Source organism: Rhinoderma darwinii, chromosome 1 (assembly GCF_050947455.1).
Source record: "Rhinoderma darwinii isolate aRhiDar2 chromosome 1, aRhiDar2.hap1, whole genome shotgun sequence".
In the NCBI taxonomy this organism is placed as follows: Eukaryota; Metazoa; Chordata; class Amphibia; order Anura; family Rhinodermatidae; genus Rhinoderma; species Rhinoderma darwinii.
Window position 1 is genome coordinate 636,066,190 of NC_134687.1, and position 21,046 is coordinate 636,087,235.

Consider the following 21,046-nt stretch of genomic DNA (forward strand, 5'->3'; position numbering starts at 1 on the left):
CATTCACTTCTATGGGAGTTACGGAAACAGCGTAGCTCAGCAAGCAGTCGGCTGCTTCCGTAAGTCCCGACCACCTAACCAGGAAGTGGCCGGGAGACAGTAGAGCCGGATAAGATAGAACGGTGTTTAGAGGGCTCCGTTCTAAAGATCGGTGTGGGTCCCAGGAGGTGGGACCCGCATCTGACATTTATGACATGTCCTGTGTAGATGTCCTAAATGTCCTTCATGGGAAGACACCTATAAATGCCGCTGTCGCTATTGACTGCGGCATTTAACTAAACGGCCAGGAACAGCGCCATCGCTGTTCCTGGCCATTAGAGCGGTGTGTCAGCTATAAAACACAGCTGACACCTGCAGTGTATCGAGCGGGTTCAGCATGTGAGCCCACTCCACTGCAAACATCATCCCCTCCCCGCTCCAAGATGTGCTGGCACATCATGGGTCGGAAAGGGGTTAAGTAAGAAGAAGCGCTGCTGGGTCCCTTGACTGCCGACTAGAAGACGCAGGGACTTTTTAGCAAGATATATTTTTGCTAAAACTGCGTCTTACAGTCCGAAAAATACGATATATATATATATAATATGTTAAACATTTTTATTAGTCCCACTAGGGAACTTGAACCAGCATTTGTTGGATCGCGTGCACTAAATACTAATGTATTGCAGTATATCGTGGTTCTGACTTGCTCAGATTAGGCCCTGCCTTGTATAGAAGTAGAAACATGTCAGACCTGGGACCTTCATAAGGCCCCCAGACTGCCATGACAACCATCGGCACCCCGTGATCGCGTCAGTGTGGGTGTTGCAATGTCAGAGGGGGCCGTGAACTGTCCTCCGCTTCATGTGCGCAAGGTGCAAGTGCCCGATGATGTAATTCAGGTCACCAACTATTCCCTAAACATCTGCTTTTGACGGGTTTGGAACACTAGATCCTAAATGCATAACGGTGGTTTAGTGGCTTGAAATCTACTGACAGGTTCCTTTAATTATTAGTGGCTGATCAAGGTTTCTAAGGGGGTGTGAACCTCTACTGTGATTGGATATCAGTTATTAATTCTGGTATGCAATGAGCTGTACGCCCTGAATATAGTTAAATCAGAGCAGAATCTTAAAGGTGTCTGGTGTTCTTGCTCAAGTAAAAAAACTCATACAATCTCAATAATCGGACAAATTCCATCACAGAGTGCCGATATTAACCCCTTCCAGCATCGAGCCTCACGGACAAGAGGTAAAGTAAGGAACGTGTGTTTGGAGTTCCGGCATTGCCCCCTCCCCATCAGGAATGTCTATCCCACCCTCAGATTTTATGAGCAGGATCACAAAGGAAAAGCAGTCAATCATTCTGTTCAGGCGGGGGAAGCAGGACTCAGAGTCCTGACAGTAAAAGCAGGATTCACACATGAAGAATTGGATGCAGTTCTTTGAGCCAAACAAAAAAGTGGACTTAAGAGACAAGAACGGTATTCTGCGGTCCAGGCTCATAGCAAATAATGGCCATGGCCATGTGCACGGCCCCAGATTTGCGGGCGGCTCCCGGGTGACACTCCGCTGACGGCTGACTACGAAAATCACGGTCGTGCACATGGCTACGGTCGTATGCGTGAGGTCTCACACGTGTCCTTTTTGGATCCATTCCTGTATATGGCTGACAAAACTGCATCACAATTTGCATCAAAGTTGCATGTGTGAATCCAGCCCTAATCAGTTCTCTACATAAAAATAGTGAATGAAGTCATAGAAAAAGTTATATCCCAGATCTCAGAGTCTACCCCCGATCCTACGCTGCCCTCTAATAGGGGAACATAAGAGACCGGACACATCCACACTAAATGGATTGTTCTAACTGGACAAATCTTCTCAAAAAGGAAGCTGGTCCAGAGAGTAGCCGTGCGCCATGGATCCCGCCGCTGAAAGCTCCCGACGTCAGATTATATTGCTAGACTTAAAGTGTAGCTAATCATTTGATAAACTTGTGACATGTCATAGTGACATGTCAGAAGTTTGGATCGGTGGGGGTCCGAGCATTAAGACCCCCCCCACCAATTGCTAGATCGAAGCAGCTGAAGCACTCATGTGAGCGCTCTGCTGCTTCGTTTCTGTTCGGCTTTTTCCGGAAATAAATGTATCAGTGTACAGACGCAATAGAAAGTCTATGAGCCCGTACTCCGATACATTGGCTTTCCGGAAAAAGCCAAACAGACATGAAGCGGCTCAGCGCTCACACGAGCGCTTCAGCTGCTTCGTTCTAGCGATTGGTGGGTGTCTCAGTGCTCGGAACCCCACCAATCCAAACTTCTGACACGTCACTATGACATGTCAGAAGTTTGTCAAACGTTTAGCTACACTTTAAAGAGGCTCTGTCACCAGATTATAAATGCCCTATCTCCTACATAATCTGATCGGCGCTGGAATGTAGATAACAGCAGTGGTTTTTATTTTGAAAAACTAATTTTTGAGCAAGTTATGAGCAATTTTAGATTTCGTTTCTTAATGCCCAACTGGGCGTGTTTTTACTTTTGACCAAGTGGGAGTTGTAAAGAAGTGTATGAGGCTGACCAATCAGTGACATACACTTCTCATTGTTCCAGCCCAGCATGATCCATAGCACAGTGAGATTGTGCAGTGAAAGAAGCTGGGCTGGAACAATGAGAAGTATATGTCACTGATTGGTCACTGATTGGTCAGCCTCACACTTCTTTAACCCCTTCCCGACATTTGCCGTAAATGTACGTCATGGAAAGCATTGACTTCCCGCATCTTGCCGTACATATACGCCGAATGTTTGGGACCGGCTCAGAAGCTGAGCCGGTGCCATCATCACCGGATCTCAGCTGTATCTTACAGCTGACATCCGGCTGTAACGGCGGGGACCGAAATTAGCTTCGATCCCCGCCATTAACCCCTTAAGTGCAGCGCTCAAACGCGATCGCTGCACTTAAGGTGTTTGCAGCTTATCGGAACCCCAGTAATGAAATTGCCTGGGTTCCGGTGGCTGCAATGGCAATCGGAGGCCTAATACTGGCCTCCCGGTCTGCCTAGCACCGAAGCCGGTCAAGATCCGCCCGGCGGCGGAGCCTGATCGGTTTCCGTAGCTGCCGGCAAGATGGCGCCGGGTCAGGAGCTGATCCGGCGTCATCAGCGGTGGAAGTCAGCTGTACTGTACAGCTGACATCCACCTGTAACGGCAGGAACCGGAGCTAGCTCCGATCCCTGCCATTAACCCCTTCGATGCAGCAATCGAAAGCGATTGCTTCATCGTAGCGGTTACTAGCAGATCGCCAGCCCTGACAGGCAATCAGGACTGGCGACTGCTGTTATGGCAACAGGAGACACAATGGTCTCCTGCTCTGCCATTACGGAAGCCGACTTAGGCCCCGCCGGGAGGCGAAGCCTAATCGGCTTGCTGTCAGTGAATGACTGACAGATCTAATACATTGCACTACATAGGTAGTGCAATGTATTAGAAAAAAAAAAAACTGACCGTTGGACCTTCAAGTCCCCTAGTGGGACTTGAGAAAAAGTGTAAAAAAAAAGTATAAAAAAAGTGTAAAAAAAAGTGCAAATAATAAAAGTTTGAAAACAATAAAAGTTTCAAGTAATCAAATAAAACACAATCCCCCTTTTACTCTTATCAAGTCCTTTATTATTGAAAAATAATAATAAACCATATGTATTTGGTATCGCCACGACCGTAACGACCTGAGGTATCAAAATATTATATTATTTATTGCACGCGGTGAACAGCGTAAAAAAAAAACGTAAAAAACGTTACCAGTTTGTTTTTTAGTCACTTTGCCCTACAAATGTTAGAATAAAAAGTGATCAAAAAGTCGCACGTATCCAAAAATGGTACCTATTAAAACTATAGCTCGTCCCGCAAAAAACAAGCCCTCACACAGCTCCGTCGACAAAAAAATTAAAACGTTATGGTTCTCACAACTTGGCGATAGAAAAAATACATTCTTTTTACAAAAGTAATTTTATTGTGCAAAAAGTTGTAAAACATAAAAAAGTCCTATAAAATAGGTATCGCCGGAATCGTACTGACCCGCAGAATAAAGTTAACATGTAATTTATAACGCATGGTGAACGCTGTATAAAAAAAACCGAAAAAAGCTGTGCCAGAATTGCGTTTTTTTGTTTACCTGGCATCCCAAAAAATAGGATAAAAAGGTGATCAAAACGTTGCATGTACCCCAAAATGGTACCAATAATAACTACAGCTCGTCCCGCAACAAACCAGCCCTCATACCGCTACGTCTATGAAAAATAAAATTAGTTATGGCTCCAATAAGTCAGGAAATAAAAAAAATATGCAGTTGTGACCGAGGGGAACATTTCTTCTGTTTGAAGAGGCGATTTATCAAGGACCTAAAATTAGGGAACCAGGAAAGGGAGGGCCCAAACATATCCGCTGGAAGAGACGGTGCCCGTATTACACCAGGACAACACTTCCTAGCAAAATTCCCCAAACTGCAAAGATGCCGAGTGTGGATCAAAAGGGGGATAATAAAGGACGCCATATATCAGTGCGACACCGGCCTGTGCAGAAATGATTGTGTCACAGCGTAACACACATCTATGGATCATTTTATTGTTTTTTTTTACCCCATTATTATACCACCTGACTATGCCCCTTATATACTCTGCCCGGCTTACATATGCCCTACATTATAAACGGAAACACCAGTAAGACTCCAAACAAAACTATTACCAAGCAAAATCCACGCTCCAAAAGCCAAATGGCGTTTCCTCCCATCTGAACCCTACAGCGTCCCCAAACAGCAGTTTCCTTCCACATATATGGCACCGTCATACCCGGGAGAACCCTTTTAGCAATTTTTGGGGTGTGTGTCTCCAGTGGCATAAGCTGGGCACGACATATGTGCCACTGAATGGCATATCTAGGGAAAAATATAAATTTTTAATTTGCACCATCCACAGCGCATTCATTTATGGAAAAGACCTGTGGGGTGAAAATGCTCACTACACCCCTTAATAAATGCCTTGAGGGGTGCAGTTTCCATAATAGGGTCACTTCCCAGGGGTTTATTTTTATTATTTCACATCTGAGCCTCTGCAGTTGTGAACCAATACTTTGTAAATCGCCAAATTAGGCCTCAATTTTACATGGTACGCTTTCACTCCTGAGCCTGGTCGACTGTCCAGGCAAGAGATTAGGGACACATGTAGGGCGTTTCTAAAACCAGGAAACCCAGCATAATAATTAGAGAGCTGTCTTGTTATGGTGGCACAAGCCAGGCACCACATATTGTCCACATATCTGTGGAAAAAATCCCATTTTCACTCTGCAACATCGAGTTCACACTAATTTCTACAAAACACCTGCAGGGTTAACATGCTCACTACACCCCTAGGTAAATGCATTGAGGGGTGTAGTTTCCAAAATTGGGTCACTTCTGGGGGGTTTCCACTGTTTTGGGCCCACAGGCGCCCAGAAACGAATCCAGCAACATCTGCACTCCAAATGGCGGTCCTTCCCTTCTGAGCCCTGCCGTGTGCCCAAACAGCAGTTTATGACCACATATGGGGTATTGCCGTACTCAGGAGAAATAGCTTTACAAATGTTGGGTTCTTTTTTTTCCTTTATTTGTTGCGAAAATGAAAAAATTTGCGCTAAAGCTACGTCTTATTGAAGAAAAAAGATTGTTTTTATTTTCACTGCCCAATTCTAATAAATTCTATGAAACATCTGTGGGGTCAAAATGCTCACTACGCCCCTAGATGAATTCCTCAAGAGGTGTAGTTTCCTAAATGGTGTCACTTTTTGGGCGTTTTCATTGTTTTTTCCCCTCAGGGGCTTTGCAAATGTGACATGGCCGCCGCAAACCATTCCTGCTCAATGTGATCTCCAAAAGCCAAATAGCGCTCTTTCCCTTCTAAGCCAAGCCGTGTCTCAACAGCCGTTTATTACCACATGTGGGGCATTGTTTTACTCGGGAGAAATTGCTTTACAAATTTTGTGGTGCTTTTTCTCCTTCAGTCCTTGTGGAAATGAGTAAAAATAAGCTAAACCTACATTTTCTTTGAAAAAATTTAGATTGTCATTTTCAGGGCCTACTTCCAATAATTTATGCAAAAAACCTGTTGAGTCAAAACGCTCACTATACCCCTAGATAATTTCCTCAATGGGTGTAGTTTCCAAAATGGGGTCACTTGTGGGGGGTTTCCACTGTTTTGTCCCCTCAGGGGCTTTGTAAATGCGACATGGCCTCCGCAAACCATTCCTGCTAAACTTGAGCTCCAAAAGCCAAATAGCGCTCTTTCCCTTCTCAGCCCTGCCGTGTCTCCAAACAACCGTTTATTACCACATGTGGGGTATTGTTTTACTCGGGAGAAATTTCTTTACAAATTTTACAGTGCTTTTTCTCCTTTAGTCCTTGTGGAAATGAGAAAAAAAATAAATCGCTAAACCTACATTTTCTTTGAAAAAATGTCGATTTTAATTTTCACGTCCTACTTCCAATAATTTCTGTAAAAAACCTGTGCGGTCAAAATGCTCACTACACCCCTAGATAATTTCCTTGAGGTGTGTAGTTTCCCAGATGGGGTCACTTTTGGGGGATTTTGACTGTTTTGGCACCGCAAGAGCCCTTCAAACCTGACATGGTGCCTAAAATTTATTCTAACAAAAATAAGGCCCCAAAATCCACTAGGTGTTCCTTTGCTTCTGAGGCCGATGCTTCAGTCCAGTAGCACGCTACGGCCACATGTGGGATATTTCCTAAAACTGCAGAAACTGGGCAACAAATATTGAGTTGCATTTCTCTGGTAAAACCTTCTGTGTTATAAAAAAAAAATTGTACTAAAAATTTCTGCAAAAAAATATGACATTTGTAAATTTCACCTCTACGTTGCTTTAATTCCTGTGACATGTGTAAAGGGTTAAGACATTTTCTAAATGCTGTTTTGAATACTTTGAGGGGTGAAGTTTTTAAAATGGGGTGACTTTTTGGGGGTTTCTAATATATAAGGCCCTCAAAGCCACTTCACAACTGAACTGGCCCCTGTAAAAATGGCCTTTTGAAATTTTCTTGAAAATGTGAGAAATTGCTGCTAAAGTTCTAAGCCTTGTGATGTCATAGAAAAATAAAAGGATGTTCAAAAAACAATGCCAATCTAAAGTAGACATATGGGGGATGTTAATTAGCAACAATTTGTGTGTTATAACTGCCTGTCTTACAAGCAGATACATTTAAATTGAGAAAAATGCTAATTTTTGCAATTTTTCGCTAAATTTTGGTGTTTTTCACAATTAAATACTGAACATATCGAGCAAATTTTGCCAGTAACTTAAAGTCCAATGTGTCACGAGAAAACAATCTCAGAATCGCTTGGATAGGTGAAAGCATTCCGGAGTTATTACCACATAAAGGGACACGTCAGATTTGAAAAATGAGGCTCGGTCAGGAAGGTCAAAAGTGGCTAAAGAGGGAAGGGGTTAAAACACCCACTTGGTCAAAAGTAAAAACACGCCCAGTTGGGAATTAAGAAACTAAATCTAAAATTGCTCATAACTTGCTAAAAAATGATCGTTTTTCAAAATAAAAACCACTGCTGTTATCTACATTACAGCGCCGATCAGATTATGTAGGAGATAGTCAAGTTATAATCTGGTGACAGAGCCTCTTGAACTGCGGGGGCCACATATTTAATATGTATGCCATGTTACACAACTCCCATTTACATGAACCCCAATAACATAATACAATGGAAGCCGCTCTTTAACCCCTTGACGCATTATCGCGTACATGTACGCGATAAATGTCATAAGGAAGTATGAAGGACGCTCACGGACTGAGCGCCCTCCACACCCTGCGGGTGTCAGCTGTGTATTACAGCCGACAGCCCAGACTAACGGCCGGGAACAATGATCGCACTGTTCCTGGCCGTTTAACCCCTCAAATGCTGCGGCCAATCGTGACCGCAGCATCTGAAGCGTTGAAAAGATGGGGCAGCCCCCTCTAACAGCTCGTTGGCACCCCCACATCGCGATCAGGGGGCGCCGGTGGTTGTCATGGCAGCCTGGGGGCCTAACGAAGGCCCGCAGGTCTGCCTTTTGTCCGCCTCTGTTAAGCCATCTCTACATTGATATATCAAATAAAGTGCTAATCTCAGAATATAAAACACTCAAGATCATATGTCGAAGGGGTTTATACAACTGCATTTATATGTTTCATACGGGTAACCGATTTCTGATGTTGATTGGTTTTTATTTTTTATTTTCCTGCACATTTATTGCAATTGCCATCGGCAACTCTTCTGTGATTTTATTTTTTTTTTACACTTCACATTAGCTTTTTTACATGTATTTTTTTCATATTTATTTTTTCACATTTTTTTTACTTTAATCTTTTTGCTACGATTTATTTATTCGTAGCTGTAGTTTTGTCACTTTCTTTACACTGACATTATTCAACTTATTCTATACCATTGTTGGTTTAGTTGTCCCGTACTATTTGTCCTGTTCAGGCTTAAACACTCCATTTTATGGCTAGGCACAGTTGCGATCCTGCACCAGACTGTCTGCTTGCTCGGGCGCCGTGTATGCGCGTCGTCATGGTGACCTGCGACTGGCATCCTGTCACGGCGCATAAGCGCTCTGTGCATGTGACCAGTCTGTCATGGCGGACTTCTGCCGATTTGCCTGGGACTCCGGTGTGTTAGGCGTCCTCCCACACACATTTTAAAGTTTGTTACTTCCTGACGAAGCTGCAGGACAGTGAAACGCGTGTCGAGGTGCTTCTTTTGACAGTCTCCATCATCATGTCTAAAGGTAATATTGGGCTTTCTCCTTCTTCTAGTTAGATCAGTGGTTACCATCAGGGCAACACCCGTTCTGTGCACGTATGGGCTTTTCTCAGAGACCCTCTAGGTGTATACCTATTTTCCTCTTTACGTTTGTCATTTCTGTCTTGTTTAGCGTCATGATTATATGAGCTATTGGAGCAGATACGACATATATCATTGTTATTCATTGAGAATTTTTTATTTATATAAGGGAATTTAAAATACCATATTTCCTATATCTAGTACATTTTTTGATAGGGTGTTCTAGCATGGTATAGGTGGAATTATGACCATTCTAGATATTTGGGGTTGCACTACCCTTTGGACATATGATCTTGAGCGTTATATTCTGAGATTAGTACTTTACTGGATATATCAATGTAGATATGTTATAACTCGTATTGTCTTATTGATTTTTTCTCTGATACGCCTATTACCTAGATGGAGTTCTCTGCCTGCTCTCTGGATCTTTAGGCTTTTTTTTTATCTGGCCACACATAGGGTGTTTGTCTCCGTTCATATGTATTATTATATGTATGTATTACTGCATTTATATTCAATACATTTTGTACTTTTCAATATGAGTAGTGTTTGAAAGTCATTTCGGTGCTCTTTTTGGTTTAAAATGTCATAACATTAGGTTGCAGTATATTGTACCAGCGATCTAACGATCGCTGGCTCAAGTCCCCTAGGGGTACTAATAAATAGTGTAAAAAAAAAAGTTTAATAAAGTTATTAGTAGTGGAAAAAAAAAAAAAAAAAAAAAAAGAAAAGAGATATTACAGGTTTCAAAAACAAAAAAACAAAAAACAAAACACCCTTTTCCCATTATTCCTCTAAGGTAATAACATTTTTTAAAAATAAACAAAATTTCTATCGCTGCGTCTGTAAAAGTTTGAACTATTACAATATACCATTATTTAACTCACACAGTGAACGCCGTAAAAAAATGAAAAATTTAAACCGCCAAAATTGCTGTATTTTGGTCCCAAAATTAAATTCAACAAAAAATAGCACCAATAAAAACTACCGGTTATCCTTCAAAAAATAGGTCTTCAAACAGCAGAATCCACGGAAATAATATAAAAAAAACAAAAAACAATATAAATTTGGTATCACCGTAATTGTATTGAGCCACAGAATAAAGTTAAGTTGTCGTTTTTACCGCACGGTGAAAGCCTTAAAAACGAAAATAAATAAATAAATAAATAATGTAGGAATCAGTTTTTTTTCCAATTTCAGCCCTCAAAGATTTTTTGTTTCAGTTTCCCAGTACATTATATCAGGGGTGGGATCTGGCCGGTTTGCCCCGCTTCTCCCAAACTGGTTGTTAAAATGACAGCCGGTTCGCAGAACCGGGTGAAGAGGGAAGCTGGAACCGGTCCCCTGCACTCAATTGTATCCGCGTCCTAAGAGTTGACTAGCGCTGCCCTGGCAAGGTACATGATGACTCGCCATTCGGCGCTTTAGTGATGATGCAGTCGGCGCGGTGGCGATGACGCCATCGCGCCGCTGCATCGTTTCGATGGAGGAGGACAGACGTCGCTGGAGGATGGTGTGGCAACGGGACAGGTACGAAAATGTGTTTTTTTCCTTCTACTGTGGGCACTACATAGGGGACTATACAGGGAACAGAAGATTTTAGGGAACCAACTACAGGTGACTATATAGGGGGACATACTAAAAAGAATGAAGAAAAATAATTAACATTATTACTAATGGGAAGAAAATATAAAAAAGGGCATAATGAATTTTGTGTGTTTGGTAGACATGGCATGAACAGATTTTCTTTGTAGTTAGAGGAAATAAACACAAATTCCATATAAACAGACGCCTTAGGAAATTCCTGTGCTTGATAGACCTGGAATGAACAGGATATATGTGTAGTTTATAAGGGAATGTGTTCATTCCAGGTCTATCACGCACAGGAAAATAATTACACATCTGTTTCTATAGATTATGTGTTCATTCCCTTATAAACTACAATTATATCCTGTTAACTCCAGGCAGGGGCGTAACTAGGAAAGACTGGGCCCCATAGCAAACTTTTGACTGGGGCCCCCCTCCCCTGGGTGTCACACAACCCCCCCCCCCTTGTAGATAGTGCCTTTTTTACAGACCCCCCTGTAGATAACGCCATACAGCCCCCCTCTGTAGATAGCGCCATACATCCCCCTGTAGATAACGCCATACAGCCCCCCTGCAGAGAACGCCATACAGCCCCCCCCTGTAGGGAACGCCATACAGCTCCCCCCCCCTGTAGGGAACGCCATACAGCGTTCCCCCCCCCTGTAGGGAACGCCATACAGCGTCCCCCCTCCCATAAAAATGCGACCTACAGAGTGTCCTACAAAATACATGTATCCCCTCTCCACAGGATAAGGGATACATGTGTGATCGCTGGCAGCGATAGGGAGAACGGGGGACTGAAAGTCCCCTGAACTTCTCCATGACAAACCTCTGACTTCCGGCGTCTGCGCAGCTCAATAAAAATGAAAGGCGCGCTGGTCACGCATGCGCACAAGCAGGACCGGCGCTCCATTCATTTCTACGGACCTGCCGACACAGACCCCGGAAGTCCGAGGTTTGTGATGGAGAACTTCAGGGGACTTTCAGTCCCCCGTTCTCCCTATCAATGCCAGCGATCACACATGTATCCCCTGTCCTGTGGAGATCCTGTGGAGAGGGGATACATGTCCTGTGGAGATCCTGTGGAGAGGGGATACATGTCCTGTGGAGAGGGGATACATGTCCTGTGGAGAGGGGATACATGTCCTGTGGAGAGGGGATACATGTCCTGTGGAGAGGGGATACGTGTCCTGTGGAGAGGGGATACGTGTCCTGTGGAGAGGGGATACGTGTCCTGTGGAGAGGGGATACGTGTCCTGTGGAGAGGGGATACGTGTCCTGTGGAGAGGGGATACGTGTCCTGAGGAGAGGGGATACGTGTCCTGTGGAGAGGGGATACGTGTCCTGTGGAGAGGGGATACGTGTCCTGTGGAGAGGGGATACGTGTCCTGTGGAGAGGGGATACGTGTCCTGTGGAGAGGGGATACGTGTCCTGTGGAGAGGGGATACGTGTCCTGTGGAGAGGGGATACGTGTCCTGTGGAGAGGGGATACGTGTCCTGTGGAGAGGGGGGGGATACATGTCTTTTGCTCTATTTTGCGCCTTCAGGTCCAGACACCGTTTAGCCCTTTTTAGCACGTGTTAGTTAAATGGCTATAACTTTTTTATTTGTTGGGCTAACGGCGTGATTTTTGCGACGTTTTTTTCCGTATACAATGCAGGTTTCATTTTTTATCATTTTTATACACACCTTTTTTGCTATTTTAGAATTTTTATTCATAAAGTTTGAAAATAATAGTAAAAAAATAAGCTTTTTTACATTTCAGCTATTTTTTTTTGATAATAACATAGTCTTACCCTAAAATAGACCTTTTATTTGTGATCGTCATTGTCTACCGTAAATTTTTATGTATTACATGTCTATATTAGGGTAATTGGGTACGGGCTAGCGTTACAACAATGATTGGCGGTGGGGGGGGGAAACGTTTTTTTTGGGGTGGGTATTTTATGTGTATTTATTATTTACATTTTTTTTGCACTTTACTTTATTATTTTTTTATTACTATGATCTGTCCCCCAAAGGTGAAAAAAGACCTTTGGGGAACTTTATATATATTTTTACACCAGGCTTTTCCCCTGTAACTGGAGCTGCACAGCAGCCCCAGTTACAGGGGAAATCAGCCCTCTCATAGTGACGATTGTCACTAATAGGGCTGTGCTGGGTCTAGTAAGACCCAGCAGCAGCCTGCCACTAACGGCACCCGGTGATCACGTGACCAGTCACATGATCACCGGGAGGAATAGAGACAGCGCCGCTGCTGCTGTGTCTATTCCTGTGCACAGCGCGCATTCAGCGCTGTGTACAAGTGATCAGAGAAGACCGAAGCAGGGAAAGCTGCTTCTATCCTCTCCTCAGGGTCCCCGGCAGTCACTGACAGCCGGAGACCAGACAAGTTAAAACCCGAGCCGTAGAAAGTCCATGGCTCGGGTTTTAAGGACCCTGACCGCTGGCCGTAAAAATATAGCCAGCGGTCGGGAACCAGTTAATGGCAGAGCGGGGAGATACCTCCCTGCTCTACCGTAGTGTTCAGTGGCGTCCCGCTGTAGCAGCCATACGGCGGTAGTTACGCCACTGACTCCAGGTCTATCAAGAACAGGAAAAATCCTGATAAATAATTTTATCAAAAAGTGATTTTATTGCGCAAATGCCACAAAACATAAAAACAACTATATACATCTGGTATCGCCGTAATCGTATCGACCCGCGGAATAAAGTAAAATGTCATTTATAGCGCACGGTGAAAAGTGTAAAAAAAAAAAAAAAGACAAAATACAGTCAGAATTTGTTTTTTTGTCACTTAGCTTGCGGGCAGTGAAAAAACTGGAAAAAAATAAAAAATGGCTCAGTTCTTAAGAGGTTGACCCTCACTGCTTATCCTGAGCTGTGCTCGGCATGAAGAAAAGTACAATACTGTTCATACTGAGCACAGCTCGGACAGTGGTGTTGCTGCAGGGAGAACGGCTTATAATGAGCAGCAGCTTCTCCCAGCACAGTAACAGTAGAGTTTAACCCTTTAAGCCCTCCCCGCATTATCACGTACATGCATGTCATGTGAAAGGTTTCTTTCCTGCATTTTGACCTGCATGTACATGATGGTGATCACCGCAGAAGCCTGGCTGTGACTGACAGCCAGTCTCCTGCTGCGACAGCAGATATTGGAGAAACCTCCAATTCCGCTTCTTTAACCTCTTAAATGCTGTGATCGCCGATGGGATGCCATGGCAGCCGGGGGCCTAACAAAGGCCTGCCATGACTATATCCCTAATAGGCAGTGGCAGAGGTGTGGCCTAATAGATTGCCTGTCAGTTTTACACAGATACGTAGTAATGAAATCCCGTAGAGGGTCTAAAAAACAAACAAACACCACATTTACATAAAGTTTATTAAAAAGAAAAAAAGTGTACAGTAAAAATAAAATGAAACCATTTTTTTCCATAAAAAATGGTTTTATTTACTAAAAGGGAAAACCCAGATGTATAGTATCGCCACAATTAATGACCCGAACAATAAAATTAATACGTTAATTAAACCGCATGGTGAACGGTGTACAAATAAACCGCAAAAACCACAAAATTATTTTTTCCCATTCCCCCCCATAAAATAATACAGAATTTAAGCAATACGTTTCATATATCCCAAAATGGTACCAATAAAAAAAAAAAAAGACACTGCGACCTGCAAAACACAAGCCCACATATGGCTATATTGACGTTAAGATAAAAAACAAGTTATGGCTCTTGGACTGCAAAGATGAAAAAAATAAAAATAATGATTGGTAATTAAGGCCAAAATAGGCCTGGTCATCAAGGGGTTAATGACCGCCCACTGTCTTGACGGTGGGAAGTACAGGTCCCAAGTCTACGGAGTTGTCTTGTGGTTTTGCTGTAGAAAAGCCTAATGTGCGCTGTAAAACTCATAAGCTTCTGTTCTTAGAGAAGCCTCTCGAGTATGGCCGGGATCAGAGGTACCTCCGATCCCGGCTGTTTAATACTTTGATTGTTGCGGTCTGACTACAGCTTGATCAAAAGGGTCTCCTCTCTTCGATCTAGTCTCCAAGTGTTCTGGTGATGCGATCGGGGACTGAGGGAACCCACTGCAGTCAGCCCTGATGACCTAGGAAAGACCCCAGGGCTGTCTGTTCTGTAAGCCTGCTGTAGGACCCAAGATGTGACGTCAAATTGACACAGAAGATAATGCATTAGCATACAAGAGTATGCGAATACAATACAAATCTACAAAAAAGTTGTAAAATAGTAATCCCTTTATGTGATCAAAAAAGTAATAAAAACATTAATAAAAAAAAAGTTAAAAAAATGCAAACATTTATAATTTAGTATAAGATTCATTTCAGAGCGAATACCAACAAACCTCCACATACTAGGTATCCGCACGACCGAAAATTACATTAAAAAAATGATATACTAGATTTAGTGTAAAACGTGAACAGTATAAAAAAAAAAATTAAAACAAAAAGGCAAAAATCGCTTTTCCTATATTTACGTCAAAAAAACAAAAATTAAATAAAATTGATGCTACACACACAGTCCTTGTAAATGTTTCCAAAAAAAACCCCAAAAAAACAAGAGAAAACAGAAAACAAGAGAAGACGGCTTCAAGCGTGAAGAATAAAAGTTATGTCCAACCAAATGCAAGGGGGATTGGGAAGAAAATAATTTTACTGATTAAGACGGACTAAAAAAAAAAAGTGAGGTACCGAGCCCCGCTGTCTGCCATGAATATATAATTATAGGACATATGGACAGTACTTATTTCTCTTTTAACCTTAAATTTAAGAAGAGTCTACTGGCAAAAGAGAAGACTCCAGTAATCGTAGATCTCACCCAACCTGCAGAACATCTTTCTACACGATTGTCATGTCCGCTGTTCCCACATGGTAGAACTTTACACTCCTCGTGTTGGAGAGATTATAAGAGCAGCTCAGATCAGTTACTGGTTATATAAGAGAATGTACACACACACACACAAAAGCGACTGTCCCACTCATATCAAAAGCAAGAACACAAACAACCACATTCAGATATATGGAAATTTGTACAACAAATCTGCCGCATGTGAACATTCCCTAGTGCAGCACTGCAGCAAAGCGTGTAACGTGTGATCGGAGATCAGGAATCACACGTGTGTGTATATACTCCACATGACTGCATTAGGGCTTGAAAAATAAATCTATATCTTCTTACCTTGTGATTTGCGCGGCCGGTAGTTCTCCATCATGACCTCCTCGTACAGATCCTTGTGTCCTTCTAGATACTCCCACTCCTCCATGGAGAAATAGACAGTGACATCCTGACATCTTATAGGAACCTGACACACACAATGATACAATCATCACCCAGACACCTCCAGTGCTGTTACTGTACAATTTCCCAGCAGTGTCACCTCTCCAGTCAGCAGCTCAGTCATCTTGTAGATCAGTTCTAAGATCTTCTTCTTATTGTTCTTCTCGTGTATCCGGGAGTGAGGGGGAGGCTCTGTGATGGGGCTCTGACTACTGTTCCATCCTCCTGACTCATGGATAATGGGAGTCGTACAGTCACCCAATGTCTTCTTCACTATTGTGTACTCCTGTGTATGGAAAGAGACATTTAGGGGAAAGAATTCCTTCTTGACTCCAAATATGGCGATCAGAATAAATCCCTGGATCAACAACCCATCTCCAGAAATCTAGTACAAATATCTTTAATAATATTACACTAAAGAAAGACATCCAGGGACCTTCTGAACTCTATTAGTGAATTCACCGTGACGACTTCCTTAGACAGAGTTCCATAGTGTGTCTGCTCTAAGGCCTCATGCACACGACCGTGTTTTTGCGTCCGCAATTCCCCCGCAAATCCACGGGAGAATTGCGGACCCATTCTTTTCTATGGGGCCGTGCACACGACCGTAGTTTTTGCGGTCCGTGCACGGCCCGGGAACCCGGACCGCAGAAAGTACGGACATGTCCTATTATGGTCCGGAGTTGCGGTCCGGGCTCATTGAAAACAATGGCCCGGCCATGTGCATGTGCGGGCGGCTTGCGGCTGACAGTCCGCTGACAGTCCGCAGCCGGCCGACACGAAAATCACGGGCGTGCACACGGCTACGGTCGGGCTACGGTCGTGTGCATGAGGCCTTACTGTAAAAATTCCTATTCTAAGTTGGTGTAGAAATCTTCTTTCCTCTAGATCAGGGGTCTCAAGCACGCGGCCCGCATGCGGCCCCTGAGGCTGTCATCTGCTGCCCGCGGGACACAGAGTCGCTAGTATCGGCTCTACTCCGGTACTCTGTGGAATCCCTGACATCGCTGTCCATGAATGGAAACTCGATGTCAGGGTCTCCCCAGAGCGGAGTCGCAAGCAGAGCGCTAGCATAGACTCGGCTCCGGGACTCTGTGGAATTCCCTGACATCGCTGTCCATATATGGGCACCATATGAGGGCAGCGATGTCTAGGGCTTCCCCAGAACTGGACAGTGATGTCAGGAGCACGGCTGGAGTCCCAGTAGGAGCTCTAGTAGCGCTCTGCCCGGGACTGCAGCTCTGGGGTTGCCCCTGACATCTCTGTCCATATATGGACACTGATGTCAGTTGCTTCACCACAGTTCCGGAGCAGAGCCTATGCTAGTGCAACCCTCTTCTCCAACTCTTCACACACTGATAGCAACACCGCAGAAGAAATGCCTCCCGATCTGACCCCCTTAGACTTTTAATCTTTGGGGTCATCTGAAGGCAATTGCCTATTCTGTGAAGATACGAGATGTGCAGCAACTGAAACTACGGATACTGGAAGCCTGTGCTAGCATTTCTTCTGCGTTGTTGCTATCAGTGTGTGAAGAGTGGGAGAAGAGGGTTGCATTGACAATCCAACACAATGGGCAGCACTTTGAACACATTTTATAAGTGGTCAGAAACTTGTAAATAACTCATGAAAGAATAAAGTAACGTTAAAACCAAGCACGCCATTGTTTTTCTTGTGAAATTCTCGATAAGTTTGATGTGTCACATGACCCTCTTCCCATTGAAAAAACTAAAGTTGGATACAAACTTTTCCCCCCTCCCATATACTAATGTGCCACAAACAGGAAGTTAATATCACCAACCATTCCCATTTTATTTAGGTGTATCCATATAAATGGCCCACCCTGTACAAACAAAGATAAGGAACTGTACGCTATCTTTAATACAGAAAAACACCATTCTCCATTTATAATCACCCACCTACTTAAATGTTCACTTAAACTTCACTTATACTCTTTGCCCTACAGATTCTAACTTCTCAGCTTTACTGAGTGATCCGGTAACAGCTTCCCATAGCAGAGCGTAAAGGGAGGAAGAGACTAGCTGCTAACAATTTCCTATAAACCGCACACAGAGGAGATCCTGATCTGCTAGGTCTTACATATACTCAGAATCAGCAGCCGCATGGAGATTACACAGCAGTAAGGAGCAGTGTAGATGTGAATCCAGCACTGGGGTGAGATATAACACTTACTAGAAGCAGCAGCATGGAGGAAATTATACAGAGGTAAAGAGTAATGAAGCTGTGAATCCAGCACTAAGGTGTGTCTCTTCAGCTGCTCCCATCTCCCCTCTCTATAGACTTTTATGGGTAGCGGTTACCTGATCCCTCAGCAAAGCTGAGAAGTTCCTCTCTTCTCAAATGATTCTACGAGTGCATTGTGAGTGAGTGAACGTTGAAGGAGGCGGTGGAAGGATGAGAAGTAGAGAACGAGGCATTTTTAAGATACATAACAGTTTATCTTCACATGTATTATTGATTTATTGAAAGTTTTATAATTGGAGGTACACTTTAGGTTTTATGCTTGAAACCTTCCACCATTCTTGTAGTCGTCTTTGGCCTCTTTCTATTTTCTCAATGTCTTTTTGTAAGTGAAGTCTCCAGAACTGAACACAGTATCCCCCGTCAGTAGAAAGTGAAAGGTTGTGACCCTGCTGTATAGAGATCTAGTGACCCCACATCTGTAATACTGGAAACCTCACCTACAAAAAGACATCGAGAAAATAGAATGAGGTCAAAGATTACTACAAGTATGGTGAAAGATCAATATCACTGAGGATTAGGGATTAACCGCTTCCCGACCGCCCACTGTATATTCACGTCGGCATTTGCTGGGCTCTGTGCAGCACCGACGTGAATTCACGGTGGGTGTTAAAAGCGATCCGGGTGTCTCAGAGTAGCGCTGACACCCGGATCGCGCTGTTAACCCTTGCCTCTGGTCCCGGAGACATGACCGGGACTTAATTGATTCAGGTCCCGGTCATGTGATCGCAGGGAAAGTTTGTTGTAGCAACGAACTGGAAAGTTTGTTACAACAACAAACTGGAAAGTTTGTTGCTACAACAAACTTTCCCGGGGACCGATTGCGGGTGCTGCAGTCGGTTATAAGGCAGAACCGGAGGCCATACAACGGCCCCTGGGTCTGCCATGCACAGCAGCCTATGAGAACCAGCCGGAGGCCGGTCCTCATAAGCTTCCTGTCAGTGTGACTCTCAGCCTCACACTGACAGTTTATAATACGTTACACTACCTAGGTAGTGTAATGTATTAAAGCAGCCATCAGTGCTGCCACTCTTCAAGTAAAAAGTAAAAAATAAAGTAATAAAAATGTTTTATAAAAGTGTAAAAAACAAGTTATAAAAGTTACAAAAAACAAAAAATGCTTTTTTTCCTATAATAAGTCTTTTATTATAGGAAAAAATGAAAATGTAAAAAAAAAAAAAAGTACACATATTTGGTATCACCGCGTTCGTAACGACCCAAACTATAAAACTATAATATTATTTTTCCCACACAGTGAACAGCGCAAAAAAAATAATTAAAATACAATGTCAGAATCACTATTTTTTTGGTCATCAACCCTCAAAAAGTCGCCTGTACCCTAAAACAGTACCAATAAAAACGACAACCCGTCCCGCAAAAAACAAGCCTACACAGCTTTTTTGACTGAAAAATAAAAAAGTTATGGCTCTCAGAATATGGTGACACAAAAAATAAATAATATTATCAAAAAGTGATTTTATTGCGCACAAAACATAAAAACAACTATATACATCTGGTATCGCCGTAATCGTATCGACCCGCAGAATAAAGTAAAATGTCATTTATAGCGCACAGTGAAAAGTGTAAAAAAATAAAAAAATAAAAAAAAAGACAAAAAACAGTCAGAATTTGTTTTTTTGTCACTTAGCTTGCCAAAAAAATCTAATAAAAAAAAAATCACATGTACCCTAAAATGGTACCAATGAAAACTACAGATTGTCCCGCAACAAATAAGTCCTTGCACGGCTCCGGTGAAGAAAAAATAACAAAAAGTTCTGGCTCTCAGAATATAACGACAGAAATTGTGCAGTGTCCAAATGCTGATAAGATCGGGCGCCATTTATCAGTGCGACATCGGCCACATATCTGCGGATTATTATTTATTTACCGAATTATTATACCCTCTTATTATGTTCTGATGTACTCTGCCCAAATTACACATACCCCCACATCATAAACTGAAATACCAGAAAAACCCCAAACAGAACAGTTACCAAGCAAACTCTGCGCTCCGAAACTCAAATGGCGCTCCCTCCCTTCTGAGCCCCACAGCGTGCCCAAACACCAGCTTACGTCCACATATATGATATTTTATATCCGGGAGAACCCGCTCATCATTGTATGAGGTATTTGTCTTCAGTGGCACAAACTGGGCACAACATATTGTGCGTTAAAATGGCATTATCAGTGGAAAATTTTAATTTTCACTTTGCACCATCCGCTGCGCATTAACGCATTCGCGCACCACGACTTAATAGCACGTCGTGGTGCGGGGGGTTATATATGGAGCGGGCTCATGCGCTGCGCCCGCTCCATATTCTGCAGGTGTCCGCTGAGTATTACAGCTGACACCCGGGACTAATGGACAAGAACAGCGATCGCGCTGTTACAGGAGCCTGTAAAAATTATATTATACTGCAATACATTAGTACTGCAATGTATTGTACCAGCGACCTAATGATCGCTCGCTCCAGTCCCCTAAAGGGACTTTTGGGAGGTTTCCACTGTTTTGGTACCTCAGGGGCTTTGCAAATGCGACATGACACCCGAAAACCATTCCAGCTAAATTTGAGCTAAAAAAAGCCAAATATTGTTCCTTCCCTTCTGAGTCTTGCTGTGGGTCCAAACAGCAGTTTATTTCCACATATGGCGTATTGCTGTAATCAGGACAAATTGCTTTACAAATTTTGGGGTGATTTTTCTCCTTTATTCATTGTAAAAATTAAACATTTCTATGTTTTTTCAGAAAAAAGTAGATTTTCATTTTCACGGCCTAATTCCACTAAATTCAGCAAAAAAAAACTGTGGAGTCAAAATGCTAACTATACCCCTAGAAACATTCCTTGAGGGGTGTAGTCCACAAAATGGGGTCACTTTTGGGGGGTTTCCACCGTTTTAATCCCTCCAGGGCGTTGCAAACGCGACATGGAACCGAAAACCAATCCAGCAAAATCTGCGCTTCAAAATCCAAATGGCGCTCCTTCCATTCTGAGCTCTGCCGTGGGTCCAAACAGCAGTTTAGTACCACATATGGGATATTGCTG

The 21,046-nt window shown here is 43.1% G+C and overlaps 1 protein-coding gene across 1 annotated transcript in view; it reads right to left on the reverse strand.

The window, feature by feature from the left end:
- LOC142657697 (uncharacterized) overlaps window positions 1-21,046 on the reverse strand; it is a 36,832-nt gene that overhangs the window by 13,491 nt on the left and 2,295 nt on the right. Inside the window, exons 2-3 of the mRNA XM_075833033.1 lie at window positions 15,841-16,026; window positions 15,642-15,765 (exon numbers count right to left, since the gene is read on the reverse strand). Of these exons, the coding sequence (XP_075689148.1) occupies window positions 15,642-15,765; window positions 15,841-16,026 (310 nt within the window). The remainder of the gene's footprint in view (window positions 1-15,641; window positions 15,766-15,840; window positions 16,027-21,046) is intronic.